This window comes from Zophobas morio, unplaced genomic scaffold (assembly GCF_036711695.1).
Source record: "Zophobas morio isolate AGI-343-1 ecotype UQ-CSIRO unplaced genomic scaffold, CSIRO_AGI_Zmor_V1 ptg000004l, whole genome shotgun sequence".
Lineage (NCBI taxonomy): Eukaryota > Metazoa > Arthropoda > Insecta > Coleoptera > Tenebrionidae > Zophobas > Zophobas morio.
The window spans coordinates 18,568,340-18,591,321 of record NW_026972109.1 but is presented as its reverse complement, the minus strand read 5'-3'; the positions used below and the strand labels follow the sequence as shown (position 1 = coordinate 18,591,321).

Genomic DNA, 22,982 nt, shown 5'->3' with positions numbered 1-22,982 from the left:
AAAAAAAGCCTGACAAACCAGAGGATGTTACGAATAAGCCTTTACCTTCAATGAGTGAACCCATGGAGGTTCAAGATGCTGTAGCATTTACTTTAGCAACGCCATTCGCGCAGCCAATAATCGCTGCTTCAAAATCAAAAGCCCAAAACCATTCCATCAGTATTTTCTTAAGACGTTGTCACGTTCAACTATCGTCAGTAAACCGACTTTACAGACAACCTCGTTTTTTTTTCTAAACATCTATTAATACTTGAATGCATCGATAATAAAAAACGCATAGAATAACTCTTGCATAATATAAGGTCGAGATTACAAGTGAAGGTCGAGAAGAATATTTCCCAAGGTGTCCAACCTAATTTTAAGTAAAACTCGGCTATAAATTACTGGGGAATTTATTATTAAATATGTATGTAACTTAAGCCAAATAATTATGAATTTTTTAATATTTTATGTTGGTATTTTATTACAAATTGGGATATTTGCTGAGGCTTAGACGATATGAATAATTTATGCATAAAAATATATCAAAGTTCAGTTAAATAGGAACCCAATTTACACAAAGAAACTTAATAAATTAAGTTATAATTTGTGCATTTTATGAAATATAAAACAGTTGCAATAGTCTTATTTAGTTTTTCAGAGTACGATGTTACTACGTGTTTCCAGCCAATTTATGAAAATAGTGATAATTTTATTTTATTAATTTCATTATTATTACCTATTTTCAAATGTTTTAAAACATCTTTAGGAAGAAATCTACTTACAAGGTCTGTATAGAAATGTTACATATTTATTAAACACTCATCTCTGTATATTTACATTCTGCATCTTTTAATGTTTTTTTTTTCATCTAAACATAAAGTTTGCGGTTACGAGGCGAGGGAAGTTCGGTGCAAATAACTAGTGTTTATTTTTCGTATTCTAGACTGGAGTAACGATCGTTTTACCTACCTTTACATACTTTTACTTTATGGCAGATTGTACAAATTACGAGTAACATAATTTCGCTTACACTCTTACGCACATCCGTACCCAATAAATCCAACGGCGCCAAGTTGCTAATTATCATATGTTTACTCCCTAATTACGACTTATTTGAATTCCACCAGATTATTAATTTACAATTTATTTTCTTATTTATAAATTCCAGCGGCGTCGTCACGGACTTGCCTTAGTTACTCGATTTCACATATTCCAAGTTCCGTTTTAATATTGTTATTTATCGTCGTTTAAATGACGATAAACGCTCAACACAATCAAGTCTCGCATTCGACAATAAATTTCAAATCGAAATGCCACCTCACAAACGTGTATTTCTGTTATAATTGAAATTTATCTAAAAGCTAACGTTTAAATGACGATTTATTAATTACCTTTAACAGAGCCTACGCAATTAATTTCTTCTCCTTGTACGCCCGCAGTGAGTTACCACCTAGCCGAGGTTCATAAATATGCAAAAATATATAAACAAGCTCAACCGCATTATATTTAATAGAAAACAATGTAACAGTGTGAATAATTCAAGGGTTTTGTAAGAATTCCAAATTAACCCCTGGCTCGTATAAATTTGGTTCTAAGCCTTTAGCGGACGTAAAATAGGCTTTTGCTAGATTTGTTCTGCCCATCTTGTGATGCAAAACTGCTAAATTATTGAACGCAGAAGCGTGCGTTGAATCGGAGGATAAACATAAGTTGAGACATTGCAGAGCCAGCTCCAAATCACCGGCTGCCTACAAATTACAATATTACCACTTTAAAACTATCATAGTATTTCAGCTTACTAAAGCCAAATGGGACAAATTATACCACACATCGGCTTTGATGAGAGGATCGATGGCTAGGTCGAGGGCCCGATGGAAACACGCCAGAGTTAAGTCCAGCTGCTGGGAGTACAAACAGCAGAGCCCTAAATTGTTGTACAATTCCGCTGAATGGGCCCCCATTGCCAGCACACGCCTATGGATTTACAAGAAAATTAAAATTAGTGGCTATTGTTACCTTTTTAAAACGAAAATGAGAGATCCTTTAACAAAGAAAAGGCGACAATCGTTTAAAGGGAACGTAATTATAATTATGTAAACAACAAGTATGAGAGGTGATATAACACTGTGCAACATTTAATAATATCACGTCAGGGCTGCAGTTCCGGCTTTACGTCACCATTGTAACACTACAACTATGAAATTTTGATCTACTAGCGCTATAAATCTGCTATCCTAACACAACTTAACGAAATATCGTAATGCTATATTGTTATATAACTGTTCTCTTATTGTATTACAATATAAAAGACTGGCTTATGTCTCATGCAGCAATTAATTAGTTTTAATATATTTGAGTTTAATTTAAATACTTAAATATCTTTGATACTACAGCGATTATCCAGCAAAAATTGTAGTTCCTTACCAAAATCGTAAAAAAGAAAAGTTACGAAGTTTTATAACTGCTCGTGTTTTATGCTACTTGAAATTGCAAAAACGTGTTATTAATTACTGCCGATAATAAAAGTTGTTTTCCTTATACAGAGTGATTATAAATGTTTGTTCATCCAAGTTGGTTAAATATTTTGCAATTTATTCTGATAATGGATTCAGTTATTTACAATCAATTATCTAATTTATGCGGTACAGTTCCCGTAAATGTTTGCATTTTGGATTTCCTTATCTGAAGTACGTGTTTTTTTATTTGGATAATATGTATTGATTTTAAGGTAAGGTCATACACCATTGATTAGAAAATTAGTTATGAGGTTACAATTAAATAGATTTTATTTCCCGAGCGTAAGTTCGAGACATCCAGATTTTTGGAAAAAAAAAAATCAAAACTGAAAGCAATTTCACTTTAAAACTGCAAAACGGAATATGTACTCTGAAATTTCGTAAACGGTTATCATAAACATGATAAATCGTTAATAAAAATGTATCCATTTATTTCCTCCCAAAAATTTGATGACATAATCTCAAAATTTTGTGGTTTATCAGTTCATAGTTTTTATAATTACTTATACGGGGTGATTTAAAAATGAATGAGCCAATCTATTTTATAACTTTAGACCAATTTTTCAATGAGACCTGAACGTGCTCGCTGTGCTCGCCTTTTAAACGTTCTTTTTTTAAAGTATATTCTCCGAAGCGTTCAAGAAAGAATCGTAACTAAGTGGTTTGGGTTCAATAATAAAAAATCTCTTCATTTAAAAAACACACCCTTAGAAGACGAGCACAGCGAGCAAGTTCAAGTCTCTTCATCTTTAGTAATCGCAATGTTTGTTTTTAAAATTCACTTTTTGTAGACGATAAATACATTTTTTGTAAATATGTAATTTAGTTTCTCAGGGACAACAACGAATTATTTTTAATGGGTATGCTCGCTGCGTTCGCATTCTAAGCGTTCTTTTTTGGTCTCATAGAAGTGATTAGGAAAGAATCTCAGCGACATTGTCTAGGTTTAGTTGTAATGAAAAAATAGACTTATTGTCATGCGTTTTTGTAACATATTGGCTCGAACGAGAAGTGGCGTAGTGTAGGTAATTAAAGCATAATACTGTTACGAAATAAACCCATACGCCGCCCCGGTACGACGCCTATGAGATTTCTAGTATGTGCGGAGATGATCATCGGTTACGATGGCGAGGCAACATTCGCATAAAGCCAAGTTTGCAGCCGGTTACCGGAAGTGTCGATTGCGGTGTCCAGAAAAATCTCGAAGCGGCGTTCGCGATCCATCGAGAGGAATGTATGGCTTTAAATAGATAATAATAATAAATAATCGGGAACGATTATTATTGAGTTGATTCAGTCAGCGAGGAATCCAATGAACGAATTCAGTCAAGTTGCGCCGGAATTATTTTGTACATAAGTATGTAATAGCTGTGTAATCAGTCGTGTAAATTTGAGTTATTAAGAAATAAATTGTTGAGTTTTACCCACGCCGATTTTAATCACCGATCAACGTAACAATACATTAAAGGTGCACTAAAGTTAAAATTGATTATTTATTTTTGATTATTATTATTTTAAATAGGGAAGTTCGTTCACAGATATTCTCAGAGAAAAGAATTTTTTGGAAATTGCGCGAATTGTTGGGCCCTTTTTTCTCGCTTTGTTTGTCTTCGTTTTTAGCGCCCTTTTTTGACGCTTTTTTTCTCTATTTTTTTCGTGAGTGTCTTTGACTATTTATTGTCTCGTTTTTTTAATGTTTTTTTATCAATTTTTTGACATCTTTTTTTATCTTGTTTTGCCGCTTAGTTTGCTGCTTTTTTATGTTTTTTGCTGTCGCGTTTTTGGACCCCTTTTTTTATTCACCTATTGTACTGGCCTTCTCATTTTTTTATAGATTGTATTTTTCTCACCTTTATTATTCTTTTTTCGCATTTTTGTGATTTTTGTTAATTGTCTGTTTTAGCATTTTTGTCACTTTTTATGAATAGTTCTCTATTTTTGTTTACCTTTTTTCGTAATTTTAGCCGTTTTTGTAGCCGTCTTCTTTTTTTGTCACTCTTTGAATTTCTTTCTGTATTGGATATTTTGCCGTTTTCTGTCACTTTTTGTAGGTTTTTTGTTGCTTTTTGAACCCCTTTTTGTTCAATTTTTATAGTGATCTTCTGATTCTCATCCTTTTTTTTTTTCTTATTTTCTTTTTGGACTTTTTATAGTTTTTTCTCCTTTTTGATTCTTTCGCAGTCTTTTGTCACATTTTGTGCTCCCTGTTCCTAATGAGTTTTTATTGTGGCTCTTTCTGCGGATTTTATTTTATTTTTTTAGGTCTTTTGTTTTCGCATTTGTTACCACCTTTTTTGTGAACTTTTATCCGTTTATTATTTTCTTTTTTGTCATTTCTTTGTCTTTTTTAGGCCCTTTTTATTTTTTTTTTCTCTGGTATTCGCCTTTTTTGTCATTTTTCTGTTTTTCTGTTACTGTTTGAAGTCGCCTTTTTCTATATTATTTTTTGTTCTCTGCTTTTGTTGCATTTTTTTAAAGACTTTTTTTGTCGTTTTTTTTTTTGTTCTCATTTCTTGTGACCTGTTTTTGCCACCTTTTTTGAGTCCTTTCTTTTAGTCGCATTTTTTTGTAGTATTTTATAACGTTGTTATACATTTTTTATTTTTTGGATGTCAAGAGTAAAACGTAAAGGCGAACCCATAAACTACGCGTATAGAAGTATGTTATTTTATGAAATTTTGGGACAGCTTCATCCAATTATTAATACGGATGATAAATGTATTGTACAGTTTTAATTTCTTCACTAGCAAAATGTACGAAATCTATTCGAATGTTTTCTCCAAGATCTTTGTAAAGTACAAAACGTCTCACGATGGCTTGGTTACGCGTAACTCACGTAATCACTATTTTATGTTTCTCCTGAAAAGGAACTTTTGAATTATAATTAATTAATTTTCTGGATCAATCGCATCACGTCAAATGTGAAAAAGACAAAGACACTGTTTTCGTCCACAAAACAATTTTTACAAATTTGCAGCTGTTCAAACTTCTCGAAATACTTATAACAACCAATAAAGTTGAATTACTTGAGATTAGCAATATAAATGTATGATTCTCCTAAAACTGAATTAAATTACTGACAGTAAAAGCACATTGTAATATCCCAAAAACAGTTTAAATGCGCACCACCTACAAATAAAGAAAAGCAGCTCCGCTGTCAGTTTCAAGAAATACGCGTATCAACGTATACTTACACAAAAAAGGCATAGACAACGCGCACTTCAAAAACAGGTGCTCGCCTAGCAACAATGTTATCAACCAACTACGTCTCATCAATACTCCATCTATAGCTACAAGAAACCAGTCGTGGTCAAATAAGTACCTACCAAAGTACTGCATAAACTATGGAAGCTAAACGTACCGAAGCTAGTTGATTAAATTCTGAGTTTTAATCATTCTGTAATCCTCATTACGAACAATTCGACGTGATATGGTGGAGTAAATCAAGTTAGACGATATGTTTTTGTTCCTTTGATATTTTGAATTATTGTTTCATTTGTATAATGACAGAATGCACATAGTACTTTGTCCCATGTCTATAGTGCGTGTAGTCGTAAAATTCCCGTTCAATCAGAAATTGTACAGTGATTTTAATATGGGTGCAAAGACCATTTTGTATTGGAATTTTTAATTTACATAATGAAAAAAATTACAATTAAGTACAATTTTTGATGTCGTATTTAATTATGGACTTTATGTCACTCTCCAAGCAATAATAAAAAATAGATAAGCGGTTTATTCGAGTACTTCGATTTCTGTAACATTTTAAATGTTTTTACTATTTTTCACTATTTTGTAGGTACTTAGGAATGCGTTCCACCATTTTGTTTTTGAAATGCTTTTGAAATACAGCTCGGGCAGTGAACAAAGGGTAAAGATTTCAGAATGAGCAAAATTTTCGACAAAGAATTCTGGTAGAAGATGTAAAAGTTTCTGACCTAGTTTTTACCTGAAATCTTTCTCTTTGTCTTGTAACTGAAAAGAACATTGGGTAAGTTTAGACAGAAAACTGTCTATATGAAAAAAATTCAAATGGTAATGACCTTTTGTGTTGTATGTATGAAATGATTTTATACAGACCTGTAATATCGTAATGCCAATTCTGGTTGATTATTGTAAAAGTGATACATTCCTATACACGCAATCGCCTCAGTATTCATCGCATCTTCGATCACAATGCTCCTGTAATACCTAACCGAAGACGTCGTCTCGTTTAAGGTTTCATAAAGCCTTGCCAGTTCAGTCATGATTGAAACATCATTGGGAAAAATCTCAAGACCGGCTCTGCATATTTCCACGGCGGAAAGAGGTTGGTCTACAATTTTTGCGCTTCACTCAATTAACCTTTATAAATTAACACTTTAGTTACCCAATCGCAGGTAAATTCTAGTCAGCCTGATGAAAGTCTCGACGTGGTAGTGTTGTTTTAGAGCACTTCGCATTTGTTGTTCGGCATCTCTAATCAAATTCAAAACTATGTAACATTTAGATAGTTGAACCTTCCACCACCAATCTTGAAAATCGCAGGATTGCGTGGCTTGCACTGCGAGCTCCATGGCGTTGCGAACGTCGCCTTCGTGGTAGAATAGGTACTCGAAGAGGGGTTTGTTGAGGTTTTGGTTTTTGGCGTACTTGGCGATGTTGAGGCGGGATACTTGGATGAAGGGACCCTCCTTGTGGGAGTACATAGCGGCGGTGCCTAAGCGGATGGCGCGAGCTGATTGGCCGGTGATGGGGCGGGCGGTCTTTAGGCGATCGAGGGCGGAGCCGGGGCGCATTTGGGTACCTGGGCGGGCAACTCCTGAAATTGGACGGCCGGTGGAAGTTCGAGGTCTAGAACTACAACAAATTAAATAAGCTGGAGGGTTTTCGGTTCTAAGAAATCTAAAACTAGAATTTAAAAACTCGATATACTTACTTATTTCAACTTAAAATGGTCAAGTTCAGAAACATTTCAGTCAGTGTCTAGAAGATTTATTAACGTTGCAGGTTCGGATTACAAAATATTGTCAATTACTACCGGTTACACCATCAGTGCTTTGTTAAATTTTTATTTGAGAACTATATATGTATTAGGGAGAAGAAAAAATTTGTATGGCAATAAAATGAAAAGATTATTTATATACATAATGCATTTTCATTTACCTAACGTTTAACTTTCAAGTCACTTTAGAGCAAATAACACAGAAGCGGATTTCCATATTTTTTGAAATTTTTACGAGGAAGTGTTTTATGTGATTTTTATTATTAAGGGTCTGTGTCAAAGCACAGTATAGGTAGACATCAATCAGTAGGGACAACTCGTGTCGGCGCCTTTGATCTTTCTGACTCGATTTTTAAGCCGTCATCGGTGGTCGTTGCCCAAAATATTTCTAGATGTCGGCACCCAATTTAAAAAGGATCACAAACGCTTCATTTTAAAATCGATTCGTGTACACAATTTACTACACTTTATGCAAATGAATTTTTGGAAAAGACTTAAAAATAGTGTAATAACAATAACATTTTGTAACTAGTTGATCTTAGAAACCACACAGTCTATTATAATAAATAATTAATTAAGCCCCCTATAACAAAGATGCCGTGTTGAAATTTAGATGTGGCCCGCTTCTCTGATTATGATTTTACATTTCATTAATTTCTTTTTCATGATGGCTGTAAATGGTTGTAAAATTCAACGTTATTAGAAAACGCTAATATATGTACATTTAATTATTTACAAAAAAAATTAAACAGTAAACAATGGTCCTATGAAAACGTGAAGAACGCTTTTTAAAATGTCTCTGTGAAAATTACACTTAACTGTAAATTACACAGGAAGATCAACCTTAAACCATCAAAACCAATGCAACTAAACTGCCAAATTTCAAATATTTCACATTAAAGTCACTAGATAACCAAAGTACCGCAGTTCAATGTCCCAATGTGTAAGAAAGTGACGTACCTTGCGTTGCGCGCCCTCATACGGTCACAAGACAAACGACCACCCATGAAAACGGGTCAGTAAAAATTGCGAGTTGTCTCTACTGATTGATATGTATACTGTGGTCAAAGTTTAAATAGTATGCAACCAGTTAAACTCAGTTAGGCTTCTCATATAACCAATCACTATATGTGTGATTTTATTCTTAAATCTTATCTTCTCAGTGAACAATAATAACATTTTATATAAAAAAAATTCTGAATATAATTTGCAATTACAAGTATTGCAGTCTGTAAATAGCAAATTAACACCGATGACATAGACATACTGTTAAAATGGATACGTCATCCTACATTTATTTATCATTATTTGAAGAATAACCACAACTAGTCAGACCAGAGTTTTTCCTAGATGTAAGACGTCGATTCTTGAGCCACAACGGCTGCAACCAAAACTGCACCATTAGTTTACCAGGACTGTGGATTTAGAATTCTGTATTATGCATCAAACTGCAGATATTTAATCATATTCTAAGCCCTTGAAAACAGTTTAACCAACAAAAAAAAGTACCAGAAACGTATCGTAAAAAAACACCATTGTCTTCTGTATTTTCCTTTTTTTATGTATTAAATATCATAGAATCACTTGAAAATCCTCACACGGACAACGTAACGTATTTTAAAGGTTCCTGTACTTCCTGTCGTATTAAGTAATTAATTGTTAGTAGTACAATTTATTTAAATAATAATGTCTGAAAAAATCAAAATTTGCCATAAAATAATTCAAAATACGTCGAATGAGTGGAAAATTAGTGATTCAGGCAGAATCTTACTGAACCAGTTGTCAAATTTTATATGTGGATTACGATTATCGTGTAGACGGTGAAATGCTAATCAAAATTTGGTTAATCATCCCTACCAACAATTTGTTGACGTCCTCTCCAAAATTTACAATAGTAAATATAATTTAAAATTCATAAAATAAGATACTCCTCCATATGTGGTTTATGAACCCCTGTTAAGTTTTTATCCTAGACATCCAGATTTTTTGAGAAAAAATCAAAGTTGCAACATCTTGCAATTTAACTTCTGAAAACCGAATGCGCTGAAATTTTGCAAACGTTTTAAGGTTATCGTATCATATCCCTGGTAAATTGTGAATCAAATTTTTTTCGTTTTTATCCCTCTAAAACAATAATGACATCATTTTAGAATTTTGCCGAATAAATGTTCTTTAATATATATTTCATCTGAATGACTCTGGTTTAAAGATTGGATTATCGAACGTTTTAGATGAAATTTTTAAATTGAAATCAGTAGAAAGTAAAATGTTTCACCCCACATTTTATTTATCGATTTAAGTTATTTTTACTTCCCGAGCGTAAGCAAAGGAAGTATTGTAATCGAGTCCGTCGGCCGACTCTCTACTTTTACGTTTTCTCGATCTTTCATGACCCCTAGAAGACGAAGAAATAGGTCTCCCATTTCCGTCTGTCTGTCCGTCTGTCTGTCCGTCTGTCCGTCTGTCCGTCTGTCCGTCTGTCCGTCTGTCCGTCCGTCTGTCCGTCTGTCCGTCTGCCGTCCCGGATTTTTATTAGACAGATAATCTCCGAAAGTACTCGACCGATTGTTGTGAAATTTTGTACTTATATTAAGAATATCATGTAGATGGTAAAACGTTAACCAAAATTTGTCTAATCATCCCCACCACTAATGCGATGACGTCACTTCAAAATTGTACGTAGTAAATGGGTTTTCAATTGTATAAAATAACATAGTCCTACACATGTAGTTTACAACTCCGAATCGACTTTTCACCCGAAATGTCCAGATTTTTGGAAAAAAAATCAAAATTATAAAACAACATTTTGAAATTTAATTTTTAATCTGCTAACCAGAATGCTTTGAAATGTTGTAGATGTTTTAAGGCTATAAAGAGCATCATAAATCTTTAGTCAAAAAATATTTGCTTATCCCCTCCAAAAACTTGATGACGTCAGCTCAAAAGTTTGTGGAATAAATCATATCTAAAATGTACAAAATATGATGAGTCTGTACTTGTGATCTATCACTCCATTCATATTTTTTGGATTTGCATATACAGGGTGACTCAAAAAAATTAATGAATGCGTAAATTTATTTTACTGATTTACTCAGAAACTACAAAACCGAATGCTTTGAAATCTTGCAGATGTTTTAAGGTTATAAAGAGCATAATAAATGTTTAGTCAAAATATATTTGCTTATCCCCTCCAAAAAATTGATGACGTCAGCTCGAAAGTTTGCCGAATAAATCGTATCTAAAATGTACAAAATATGATGAGTCTGTACTTGTGATTTATCATTCCATTCCTATTTTTGGATTTGCATATGCAGGGTGACTCAAAAAAATTAATGAAGGCGTGAATTTATTTTATCGATTTAATCAGGAATTACAATACCGAATGCTTTGAAATCTTGGGAATATTTTAAAGTTATTATAAGCATGGTAAACTTTTGTTCAAAATGTATTTGTTCATCCCTCCTAAAAAAATTGATGACGTCACCCTTAAATTTTGCTGAATAAATCCTATCTAAAATGCAAAAAATATGATGAGTTTGTACTTGTGATTTATCATTCCATTCATATTTTTTAGATTTTCTTAAGAGGTGGTTCAAAAAAATTAATGAAGTCAATTTATTTTATTGATTAAATTAAAGGCAACACTTATTATTAGTATTACACCCCAACCAACCCAATTTGGTAGACACAAAATTTGTTAAAGGAAAAACTCGGTTGAAACATAAGGGTAGTACGCTTATTTACATCGACTTTAACATTACAGACCTGCATTTGTTTTATGCGCTTACTTGGTTCCGCGAATGTGAAATAGACATGTTTATAATCAACCAATTGTGAATTTCACCGTCAAGAATTAAAATAAAACCCAATGTTTCATATAATAAGCGGAAGTCGAAGCAATAAAACCGATGGTCGTTTTGTTTACAGTTTCTCTGTTTGACTCTCACGTATGCTGTTACGCTTATCATCTTAAATTAAGAATGTTTATACATAAACGATTTTCAGTTGCCTTTCATATTACTAGACAGCGGATTTTTGTCGGGCTACGTCACGATTATAGGTGGGGACGCGCTGGATCGCCGGGACTCAGTAGCGGGTGATAGATAATCACTGAATTTAATCAGTACTAATTCCATAAATATAATTAACGATTTATTAATCAAACGGCTAAGTAAATGAGAACGGGAATTAACAGCAGAGTGCAACGAAACAGCGTTATTCTAATCTCAAATAAACGAAGTGCAGTCCGCAACCGCAATGAATTCGCATCCCGTACGAGCCGTACCGAGTTTGGCCTTGCCTAGCCCGACAGAAATCCGCTCTCTAGATATTACACACCGGCGCCGTATACGTGAGTAAATTGTTTCGTTATTTTATTGATTATAAGAAATCAATATTCAAAACGACCCAATTCATTTTCCCGAAAATTTGGGAATACAATAATTTTATTCTTAGTATTACACTACATCTATCCCAACTGATATACGTGTCCTTGCAAAAATGTTGATGACGTCATCACAATTTTTTTTTAAATTCCCACTACAAAAATGTAATGAGAAAAAAAAACACAATAGGCATGCAGTCGTCAAGTTTCCGACAGCGAGGGAAGTACTGTCTAAACTCTTTAGACCAATTTTTTTTACCTCTATTTTCATCTATTTTAAGGTACTGTATCATTTTTTTAAGCAAGCAGGGCAATTTTGACATTAAAGTTTTTTTATTGTTTTTTTTTTTAATAAAAAAAGCCAATTTTTGTCGTGAAGTTTTTTAATGCATTTTTTAATATTTCACCCGATTTTTAAGGTTATGTTTTAAAAACTTGTGAATTTCTAATACCTGGAAACCGCTGACTTTGAGATTTTTACAAAACAATTGAAAAAAAAACCCTTCAACGTAAAAACTTGTTTTCTTAAAAACAAATGATAAAACACCTTATAATAAATTAAAAAACAAAATGTGAGGTGAAACGTACCATTTTACTTACTACTAATTTGCCGAGTTTTCACTCTAGTCATTCAGGATTTTGAGAAAAAAAATCAAAATTTTATAACAACATTTTACAATGTAATTTTGAAAACTTGTAACCTTTTTAAGACTACCGTAAGCTTGGTAAATCGTTAATAATTTTTTTTTTCGTTTATGGCCTCCTAAAAGATGATGACTTTAATTCATAATTTTGCAGATCAAATGTTCTTTAAATTTTTCAGAATTACATACTCCATGTATGTGTAATTTAGAATCCGTGTTGAGTTTTTCCCCTAGACATCGAGATTATTGGGGAAAAAAATCAAAATTGTATTTTACAATTTCACTTTAAAATGGCAAAAGCGAATGTAGTGAAATATTACAAACGTTTTAAGATTCTAAAATGATAAATCGTTAATAAAAATTTTTTCGATTAAGGTCGTCCCAAAAAATGATGACGGCATCTTAAAATTATACCGAATAAATGTTCTTTAAATTTTATAAAATAACATAGTCCTGTATGTGTGATTTATGAATCCGTGTTGACTTATTACTCTGAGGATGCAGATTTTTGGAGAAAAAATTAACATTTTATAACAATATTTTATAATTTAACTTTGAAATTGCAAAAACCGAATGCTGTGAAATCATGAAGATATTTTAAGATTATTTTCTGTCCTTTCCTATGCGTTGACTACACAAAATCAACCAAATTTCATTTTCTTTTCACCGCTGATGCTTGTAATCTGAACATGCTAAAAGTCGAATTCGGACGAAGAATAAACATAGACAGTCGAAGTTAAGCATATACTGAGAAATTAAGAATGTCTATATTTTTCCCGTCAGTTATCTGCTGTATTTAAAAACGAAGGAGTTGCAAGAATGTTAATTACGCCATTTTATAGACGTTAACAGTTATCACAAAACAAAAGTAGCAAAATCTAATTTTATTTATATATACTTCAAAAGCGAGGGAAGTTCTGTCAAAATAATATTCCCCAATTTTTTTACTAGCTTTATTTTTCTTAGTAGCGTCATCAAAATTCCAAAAACAACATAATTTTTTCAAAACGCCAATGTCGCCGGCAAAATTGAAAATAATAATAGTAATAATACGAATACCCAAACAACATCTGCATACAATACCACAGAGTCCCACTCAATCCAACACTCATTTACCATCAAATAATTATTGGCGTTCTCGACTGATTTTTCTAATTTAGGACAAATAAGTCGATTTTATAAAAGTCGTACGGCAGAATGAATGCTACCGTACCGATTATTATTATAGTAGAAACTAGTAGATTTGGAGTTAATATATAATTGTTAATATTTTTACTCCACGGTAAATTAATAATGTATGTTTTTTGTTTTTGGACGTGTGTAAATACATTTTTAATTTATATTTTGTGTTGTTAGCAATAAAACTATATAGCCATTGTTTAACACGTATCAACAGCTACGATTTACTACTGATCCCAGAAAACAAGTGTTTAATAAAAGCCATCCGTCCAGTAACTTCGAGTTTCCATGTCAGAATTATATGATATACTAGCTGGCCCCGTGAACTTCGTTTCACCTACAATTTAATTTTGAATCTACAAAACCGAATGCTTTGGAATCTTGCAGATGTTTTAAACATATGATAAGCATAATAAATTTTTATTGAAAATATATTTACTTATCCCCTCCAAAAAATTGATGACGTCAGCCCAAAATTTTGCCAAATGAATCCTCTCTAAAATGTCCAAGATAGGATGAGACTATACTTGTGATTTATCATTCCATTCATAATTTTTGGTTTTGCTTATAGGGGGTGTCTCAAAAAAATTAATCATTGAGTCAATTTATTTTATTGATTGAATCAAGAATTGCAAAACTGAATTTTGAAATATTGCAGACGTTTTGAAGTTACTGTTTGACATGGTAGGTTTTTAATCAAAATATATCTGTTTATCAAGCCCAAAAACTTGATGACGTCATCTCAAGATTTTGCCGAACAAATCCTATCTAAAATGTGCAAAACATCATCAGTATATTTTCGTAATTTATCATTGAATTCATATTTTTTAGATTTGTTTTTACAGTCACTCCAAAAAATGTATGGATCATTCAATTTATTTTAGAGAATAACTCAAGAGTTGAAGAAATGACTTCTTTGAGATCTTGCAGACGTTTTAAAGTTATTGTAAGCATGGTAAATTGTTAAGAATATTTACTTATTCCCCCCAAAAAAATGATGGAACGGCCCACTCGATTTTCCCAGATAATTTTGGGAATACAATACAGTTATTTTTAGTATTACACTGCACCAATCCAAGGTGGTATACGTGTTGATCGTAAATGTTGATTAGGTCATCACAAAATTGTGTGAAGAAAAGACTCAACTCGAAAATGCTGAATATGTTTCATTATACTTTTGGTGCGAAGGAAGTTCTGTCGAAACAACGTTCGATCAAATTTTTGACAATGGTTGATATAAATAAAACTCAGTAGATGCTCATACTCGAAATACGAAGTATCTACTCGAATATCAAATCAAAATATTTCTATTTTTTCTAGATGATGCTAATACTTCAGTAGGTAACAGTTGATGCTCAAGTAGTATCTCGATACAACAAAAACGGAAAACAGTGACAGTGTTCAACCATCAAGGCAAAAATCGAGTCACCAAAGTATAAGTTAGTATGGGGTAGACACCTTGAGTTGGGAATCTCTATGGTCAGTGTTAGAAAGAACGCACTGCACAATTTATGCATAAATAAAAGCTAATTATCTTACGACTTCAGTTTTAATTTATCGGATTCCGTGATTCCTTCACTCGACAATGTTTAAATTTTGGGAAAATTTTCGAAACGATTGAAGTCGGTTGATCAAAGCTATACATTTGCATGATATAAATTATAGTAGCCTGCATAGATATTGTAGTCGTCCATAGAGTCGAAATTTGCGAATAAAAATAAAATAAAACCGGTTCAAACGGAGCCGACGGTGGCTTGCAAATTGTGACGTCACTCTGGCACACGTTGCACAGAGACGTATTTAATATTAAATGTCATCTTTTCCGTTATGGTATAATCTGTTTCATTTCTTAGCTCAATCTCGTCAATAAAAACAAAGCTCTGTTCACTGTACACAAGTTGTGGTATGGTATATTCATCGTTGCGAAGGTAGGTGGAGCGAAAAACCCGGTCATCTTAGCAGCAAACACGGCTATAAACTAGTCCACGTGGACTGTTTGTTTCCTGTCATATTTTACTTTGCTTGAACCAATTGCGTTGCACCAAACGGTTATTACACTTGTTGAAATACATTTTCAAACTTCCATCTTTCTCTAGATCGTCGGTTTCGTAGCTGTATGACAAATCGTTTGTCGTAGATAGAAAATAGTAAGATTACAGTGACCCTAAGATTTTGTGCAATCGGTCTTAAATACACCCCTGTGTAATGCGACGCGTGCCGTAGTGACAGGACTTGCAAGCCGTCGTCGGCTCCGTTTGAACCGGTTTTATTTTATTTTTAATCGCAAATTTCGACTCTATGGACGGCTACAATATCTATGCAGGCTACTATAATAAATTTTAAACATAATTAATATCACTTATAATGTTTAAATATGATAAGCATAAATATATATGATAATTAAACCGAAACTCGTTGTCCTAAAAGCCCGAAATTATTAAAAACAAATCAATTTGTTTAAACATTGTTAAATTATCCCCGAAAATGTGCATTTTCCCGGCCAAAATATGAAAAATAATTTTTGCAATCTCATCGTGACGTACGATGACGTCACTGTCACCTGAGCTACCTGTCCGAAGGTCACGTTTCGCGGTCCTTTGTGTTCAGTATTAATTTCTGTTTGATGGCGGCAAGATCGTCGCGTCGTTTTGGTGTAAAAGTGGGGCGTTTTAGCGAATTTCTACTTTATTATTAATAAATATTGCGGAAAGTATGTTGTGTTAGTGTTGTGAACACGAACGAAAATGGATATTTTTCCGAAAAAGACGGAAAACAGGGTAAGTACGACTTCAGTTTTAATTTATCGGATTCCGTGATTCGTTCGCTCGACTTTGTTTAAATTTTGGGGACATTTTCGAAAGGATTGAAATCGGTTGATAAAAGCTATACATTTTCACGATATAAATAAATAAATTTTAAACATAATTAATATCACTTATAATGTTTAAATATGATAAGCATAAATATATATGATAATTAAACCGAAACTCGTTGTCCTAAAAGCCCGAAATTATTAAAAACAAATCAATTTGTTTAAACATTGTTAAATTATCCCCGAAAATGTGCATTTTCCCGGCCAAAATATGAAAAATAATTTTTGCAGTCTCATGGTGACGTACGATGACGTCAATGTCAGGTGAGCTACCTGTATAAAGGTCACGTTTTACGGTCCTTTGTGTTCAGTATTAATTTCTGTTTGATGGCGGCAAGATCGTCGCGTCATTTTGGCGTAAAAGTGGAACGTTTTAGCGAATTTCAATTTTATTATTAATACATATTAAGGAAAATTTGTTGTGTTGGTGCTGTGAACACGGACGAAAATGAATATTTTTCCGAAAAAGACCGAAAACAGGGTAAGTACGACTTCAGTTTTAATTTATCGGATTCCATGATTCGTTTGGTCGACAATGTTTACATTTTGGATACATTTCCGAAACGATTGAAGTTGGTGGGACGAAGCTATACATTTTCGCGATATAATTAAATAAAATTTAAACATAATTAATAGAATTCATAATGTTCAAATATGATAACTATCAATATATGATAATTAAACCGAAATCCATCTTCCTAAGAACACGAGGTTAGCAAAAACAAATTAGTTTGTTTAAACATTGTTAAATTAACCCCGAAAATGTACAATTTCTGATCTAAAATATGAAAAATAATTTTTGCAATCTCATCGTGACGTACGATGACGTCACTGTCACGTGAGCTACCTGATAAAAGGTCAATTTTTCCATCCTCTGTGTGTAGTTTTGATTCCGGTCTGGTAGCAGCAACACTGGAGCTCCGTTTTGGCTTAAAAGTAGCACGTGTTCGCGAATTTCTAATTTATTGTTAATAAATATTAGCGAAAATGTTTTGTGTTAAGTGCTGTGAACACGAAGGAAAGTGGATATGTTTCCAAAAATGCCCGATTTTTTTTGAAATATGTTGTTAATAACATGCATTCAGGACTGATAAAGTACGGCTTTGGAATATACAAAGTGCAGCGTTCATAATTCACAAAATACCGTATCCATCATTTTTAAACTACGGCGTCCAAATTTACAAAATACGGTGTCCTTCACCCATGTTATCAAACCCTAGTCCTCTCTTTTAATGGCAAGACGCACTCCAGACCTCCTCGTATTGTTTGGTTCTTGCTGGGCAACAGCAACGAGCGAGCACAGTCATCGCTCTTTATTGGCAAACGTGGAGAAATTTGTATATTGTAACTTTTGTAATTGAAGCATTTTGTACTGTATATTGTATGTGTTACTAACTTAACTTGGGTCTTGCCAATTTAGCTCCAGTGGTGCAAATGCTTTGTTTTCATGGTGCATTTGCTTGGGTTTTAATTTTGCAACAGTGCATTCTTTGGTTCCGAGACTGAATTCTCCATGTCGTCAGACGCTCTGGCCTGGGGGGGTTCTGTTGGCCCTTAGACGCTGAGTCATCATCCTAAACGGATGAGGTTCATCATCCTAAACGGATGAGGTTCATCATCCTAAACGGATGAGGTCAGTCGGCCCTGCATCTATGCGGCTGCTTTCTCCCTTGGGCGTGTGAGCGCTGCGACCTATAGATTTCCTTTCGAGTTCCATCGGTGTGTTTGCTTGGGTATTAATTTTGCAACAGTGCATTCTTTGGTTCCGGGTTTGAATTCTCCATGTCGTCAGACGCTTTGGCCCGGGGGGGGTTCTTAGACGCTGGGTTGCATCGTTCTTTGAGAATGAGGTAAGACGACCTTGGATTTATGCGGCTGCGTTCTCCCTTGGGCGTGTGAGCGCTGCGACCAATAGATTTCGTCCCGAGTTCCATCGGTGTGCTTGCTTGGGTTTTCATTTTGCAACATTCTCAATTTTTGGTGCAATTTCTTCCGGTGGTGTATTGGGTACTAACTTTGCATTTGTATTGTATCTGAATTGTATCTGTATCTGTATCTGTAGTGTATTCTGTATTGTAGCTAGATTGTAGGTACCTGTATTGTATTTCCGTTGTATTGTACTGTATAACGTTCTATCCCTCATTAACAATTCCTAGCCCTCTCCTTTCCTAGCGAGATCTGCTCCAGACCTTCCCGTGGTTCTTGCTGAGCATCAACTATCGAGGACAGAAAATTCAAATTCAAAACCAGCAAAGTTACACAAAAATCATGAAAATCGCTCGTTGATGGCCAACGTGGAGCAAAAGAGACTTTCGTAACTCAATTAACTTTGTTAACTCTATATTCTTAAGGAAAAAAAAATATATTACCTTTAATTTATCATTTATAAGGAAGGACAAATAGTCATTTGCCACGCCGATGCTCATTTTTAGATTAAATGCTCACAAAACGCGTAAATGTTCAATTTGTGTCCGGGGAGATACAATGTTTGCAAGTAGATACACAGTACATCGGGTAGATGCTCAGGTATATAAGAGTAATAATGAAGTAGGTACTTCGTACTTCGAATATGAGTATCTACTCAGTTTTATTCATACTGTCCAATGTTTCGCTTCAATGTTTGATTATGATGTTGATTATGAGCATAACGCTGATCAACTTCCGTATCCGAATTACCCTTGAAATAAATCATCGCGATTTGCACCTTAGGTAGTTCGTCGCACATTTGATTGACTTCGTGGACTTATGTCAGCTTGTCGTCTTCTCGGCATTGTAATGAACTTCATAAAACGACACAGAATTATTTTCACAGTCAATCAAATCTGTAAATTTTGTCTTGAGAATTTTAAAATATTGAAAACTTCAAATTAAATCCTTGAATAACGGTAAAGTTTGAAGTTTTGTCGAAACCAACAAAGTGAACATAGGTAAATAAAATGCCAGATCAAAATTAATAAATAAGACACTTTCGCAATGTGTAACTAAATTCACTTTAACTAAGACTTTTCTTAAAATAAACGACGTTTTTTTTACGAAAAAACAAACAACGATTTGAAATGCAATAATACTTTTTTCACAATCGCACGGAAGGAATAGTTTTGTATGACACGTCAGTTAGGCGACAGGTCCGTCAGGAACGCCAACTATTCAAATTCATTCGAAGTGGCGATTCCCATGCAAAACTTTTAAATTTTTTTAATCTTTTAGCCGTCTTATTTTTTATAATTTTTTTTACATATAAACCTTGTCCTGACAATAAGGTACACGTAAAAAAAAGAATCGTCCAATTCGGTGCAGTCGTTCTGAAGTTATGAGCGTACATACATTTCGGCGATTCATTTTTATTAATATAGATTTAAACCATAACCGTAGCGACTTATTTGTTTACAAAAAATGTCTGAAACAAATTTGTTTCATTGATGAATAGTATTTTTTGTTTCATGAACAAGTTACCATGTTCCTGATTAACTTAAAACGTTTGCAAGATTCCACAGCATTCGGTTTTGCACTTTCAAAGTTAAATCGTAAAATGTTGCTACAGTTTTGATTTTTTTTCCAAAAAATTGGATGTCGAGGGTTAAAACTGAACATGAATTTATAAACCATATAATATTGTTATACTTTTTTCTAGAAATCTGGATGTCTAGGGTAAGAACTCGACACGGATTCATAAACCACAACTGCAGGAGTAACATACACATTCTATAGAACTTAAACATTTATCAGCAAAATTTTGACGCCTTAGTTTTATAGGAGGAGATAAAGGTATACATTTTGATTAACCTTTTACCACGCTTACGACAACCTTAAAACGTTTTCAAGAATTCAGAGCATTCGGTTTTATAGTCAGATACATATGTGGAAAAGAACTAATATGTAACAAATTATTAATATGAAGTCAATGACGAAGAAAATGAAAATTAAAAACAATAAAATAATCTGGCACATGTTTCACCATTTCACCAGACACAAATAACGAAATAACGTTATGTTAATTTTTATTCATTTCATTTCGAGGTTTTGTATTGTGTTATTTTCAAATTGTTAACATTCGTCAATTTTTTCGACTGCTCATTGGATTAGATTGATCGGTTAATAATAGTATATTATTAACTAAGGTTGTGAAGACAGACATTCTAGACCGAGCGCAAATTAGAACCTGAGACGCGCAGCGTCGAGGGCTCTAAAGCGCGAGGTCTAGAATTGGCTTCACAAACGTGGTTAATATACTATTTTTTCCACTAGTAGCCCATTTGAGGTTTGCGAATTTTCAAAATGTTTTTTCTGAAGTGCATCAATAAAAATGTGTACTCACGTCATTTTAGTAAGCTTTGGAATTTTATTATTTTTTGACAATCCAGAAATGGTCCAGAACTTTTGTTTTAATTTCCTCCATATTTCCCGTTTTTAATAAATTTTTGTGTGAAAAATGTTGTAAAGTGAACCATCATGTACCCCTCCTCATTCCGTCGTACTTACGCGACCGCGACAAATTTGGCTGAAAAAGGTATGGACCTTTTATCGTTAAAGCGACACGGGGAATGGAAATCCTCCAGCATAGCAGAAGGATACAACGACGGCTCGATCTTCAATAAAAAAAAAAAATCGCCGAAATCGTCCAAAGCTCATCTACGGCAAATCAAGTCAAACCAAATCGGAACCATGATTCAGTTTCAGTCCCGTAAACTTCATTTTCACTCCCATCAACTTCATCAACTTTGTTTCACCAATTTATCCTCAATTTATAATCAATTCAGGGTTTGGAAATCATTCCAGGGCATAATTTAAAAGCAAATTTTCCAAAATGATCGTTTTCAGGTTATGTCTCAGTTTTTCTGACAGTTGTGGACAGTTGTCACATTAGGTGGCCAACTTCACGTTTACATTATTGACCAAGGTTCACAATTTTCCAAATTACAGACCTCTAGACAAGTCGACAATTAGCCATTGTAATGCTACTAGTGGAAAAAAAAATTACTTCCCATCTAAAATCTACCCGTAATAAATGCATTAAATAAAGATTAATTTTTATTAAAAAAATCACTACTGTATGGTTTAAAATATTATCTCAAAAAATTCTTGTTTCGATTTAAAACTTTTGGTTTATTATAATTCTTTTTTTTTTAAAGAAAATCAAAAGAATTTCTGCCAATAAAAAGTAGGAAGAGCAGTGAATTTTATTCACATTCTTAAAAAAAAATGCACTTAGAACTATACATATTAACAACAGCAAAATATTAAATATCTATTTTTTTTCTTAATAAAGACTTAATAAATAAAAGTCTACCTAGTTCACATTGGTGACCATTTTTAGAGACTCATTAAAATTTGTTCTTTTCTTTAAATATAGAAACTTATTTCATTGAAGTGTCCTTTTTTACATAAATCAGTACACAAAGCAACAATTTGCTTTATTTAATACATACTTCTAAAAAATTCGGAAAATGGTTATTCTGCGTTGAAGGTCTGTTGTCATAAATTATTATTAATACTTTTCAGTGTCAGCTTACGATGGTTTTATGACCCATGTCCGATAACTGTCTTTACCAGAAATTTCTTAATAACTGGACACTGAAAAGTTACTAAGAAATTTCATCTTAGTTCAGGTAGATTTTAGGAAGAATTGTTGGTTGCGTTTAGGGGAAACAAATGGCGTCTAATTCAAACTTGCCTGTCGTCTAGCGTTCCACTCTAATGATTATAATTTTAATCCATTGAAAACTAACAATAAATAATGCAGGTAACCAAATATGTATGGAAACTTTTTTCAGTTAAAACATAACGAAAAACTGAAGTAAACGAAATGGGTGTAGTTCAGAGTTTTCACCATAAAAATTACACAAGTTTTGTCGAAATTTAAACACAGTTTTGGTTAAAAAAAGTGCATAATCTGTTAGTGTTTCGTATATTCTGTGGTAAAAGTGTATTTATTGTAATTCAAAAAATTTTGAACCATAACTAACCAATAAGCACAACGTAGGTCCTTCATTTTTTGACCACCACAATCTATGGTGATATATATTTTTTTAATTTGCAGATTTTATAAACTTACTATAACATGGGTAACTTTTTCCCTTACCTTGCCGCAGCTGTAGTGGCAATTGCCGTCTTAATCGAAGTTCCGGGCCTAGGAGCCGTAGCAACAGCATTATCATCCAAGAAATCCCCTTCTATAAGTTCTTCACTTTCGATATCATCCACATACACCCTCTGCGTTAGCGCCCTCATCTTCAAACACCAAGCCGCTTGATCCAACGGCTGCTTATCCAAAATTTCCGTACAAACTTCCGCACATTTATCGTACTTTTTTCTCCGAAATAAACTCAAAGCTAAATACATCGGATCCATTTTTACCAGAATCGCGCTGAGTTGCCACTTTTGTTTGTATATTCGTCGTGGTGGTAATCATGGTAACATCGAC

The 22,982-nt window shown here is 33.4% G+C and overlaps 1 protein-coding gene across 1 annotated transcript; it reads right to left on the bottom strand.

Annotated features, from left to right (window-relative positions):
- Positions 1-1,464: 1,464 nt before the first annotated feature.
- LOC135144562 (tetratricopeptide repeat protein 8) lies at positions 1,465-22,909 on the bottom strand. The gene is made up of 5 exons (XM_064076587.1): positions 22,641-22,909; positions 6,868-7,337; positions 6,579-6,813; positions 1,782-1,956; positions 1,465-1,730 (listed from the first exon to the last, which is right to left on the bottom strand). The coding sequence occupies exons 1-5, from the start codon at positions 22,907-22,909 to the stop codon at positions 1,521-1,523; spliced, it is 1,359 nt and encodes a 452-aa protein (XP_063932657.1). The 3' UTR covers positions 1,465-1,520.
- Between the last annotated feature and the right edge of the window lie 73 nt (positions 22,910-22,982).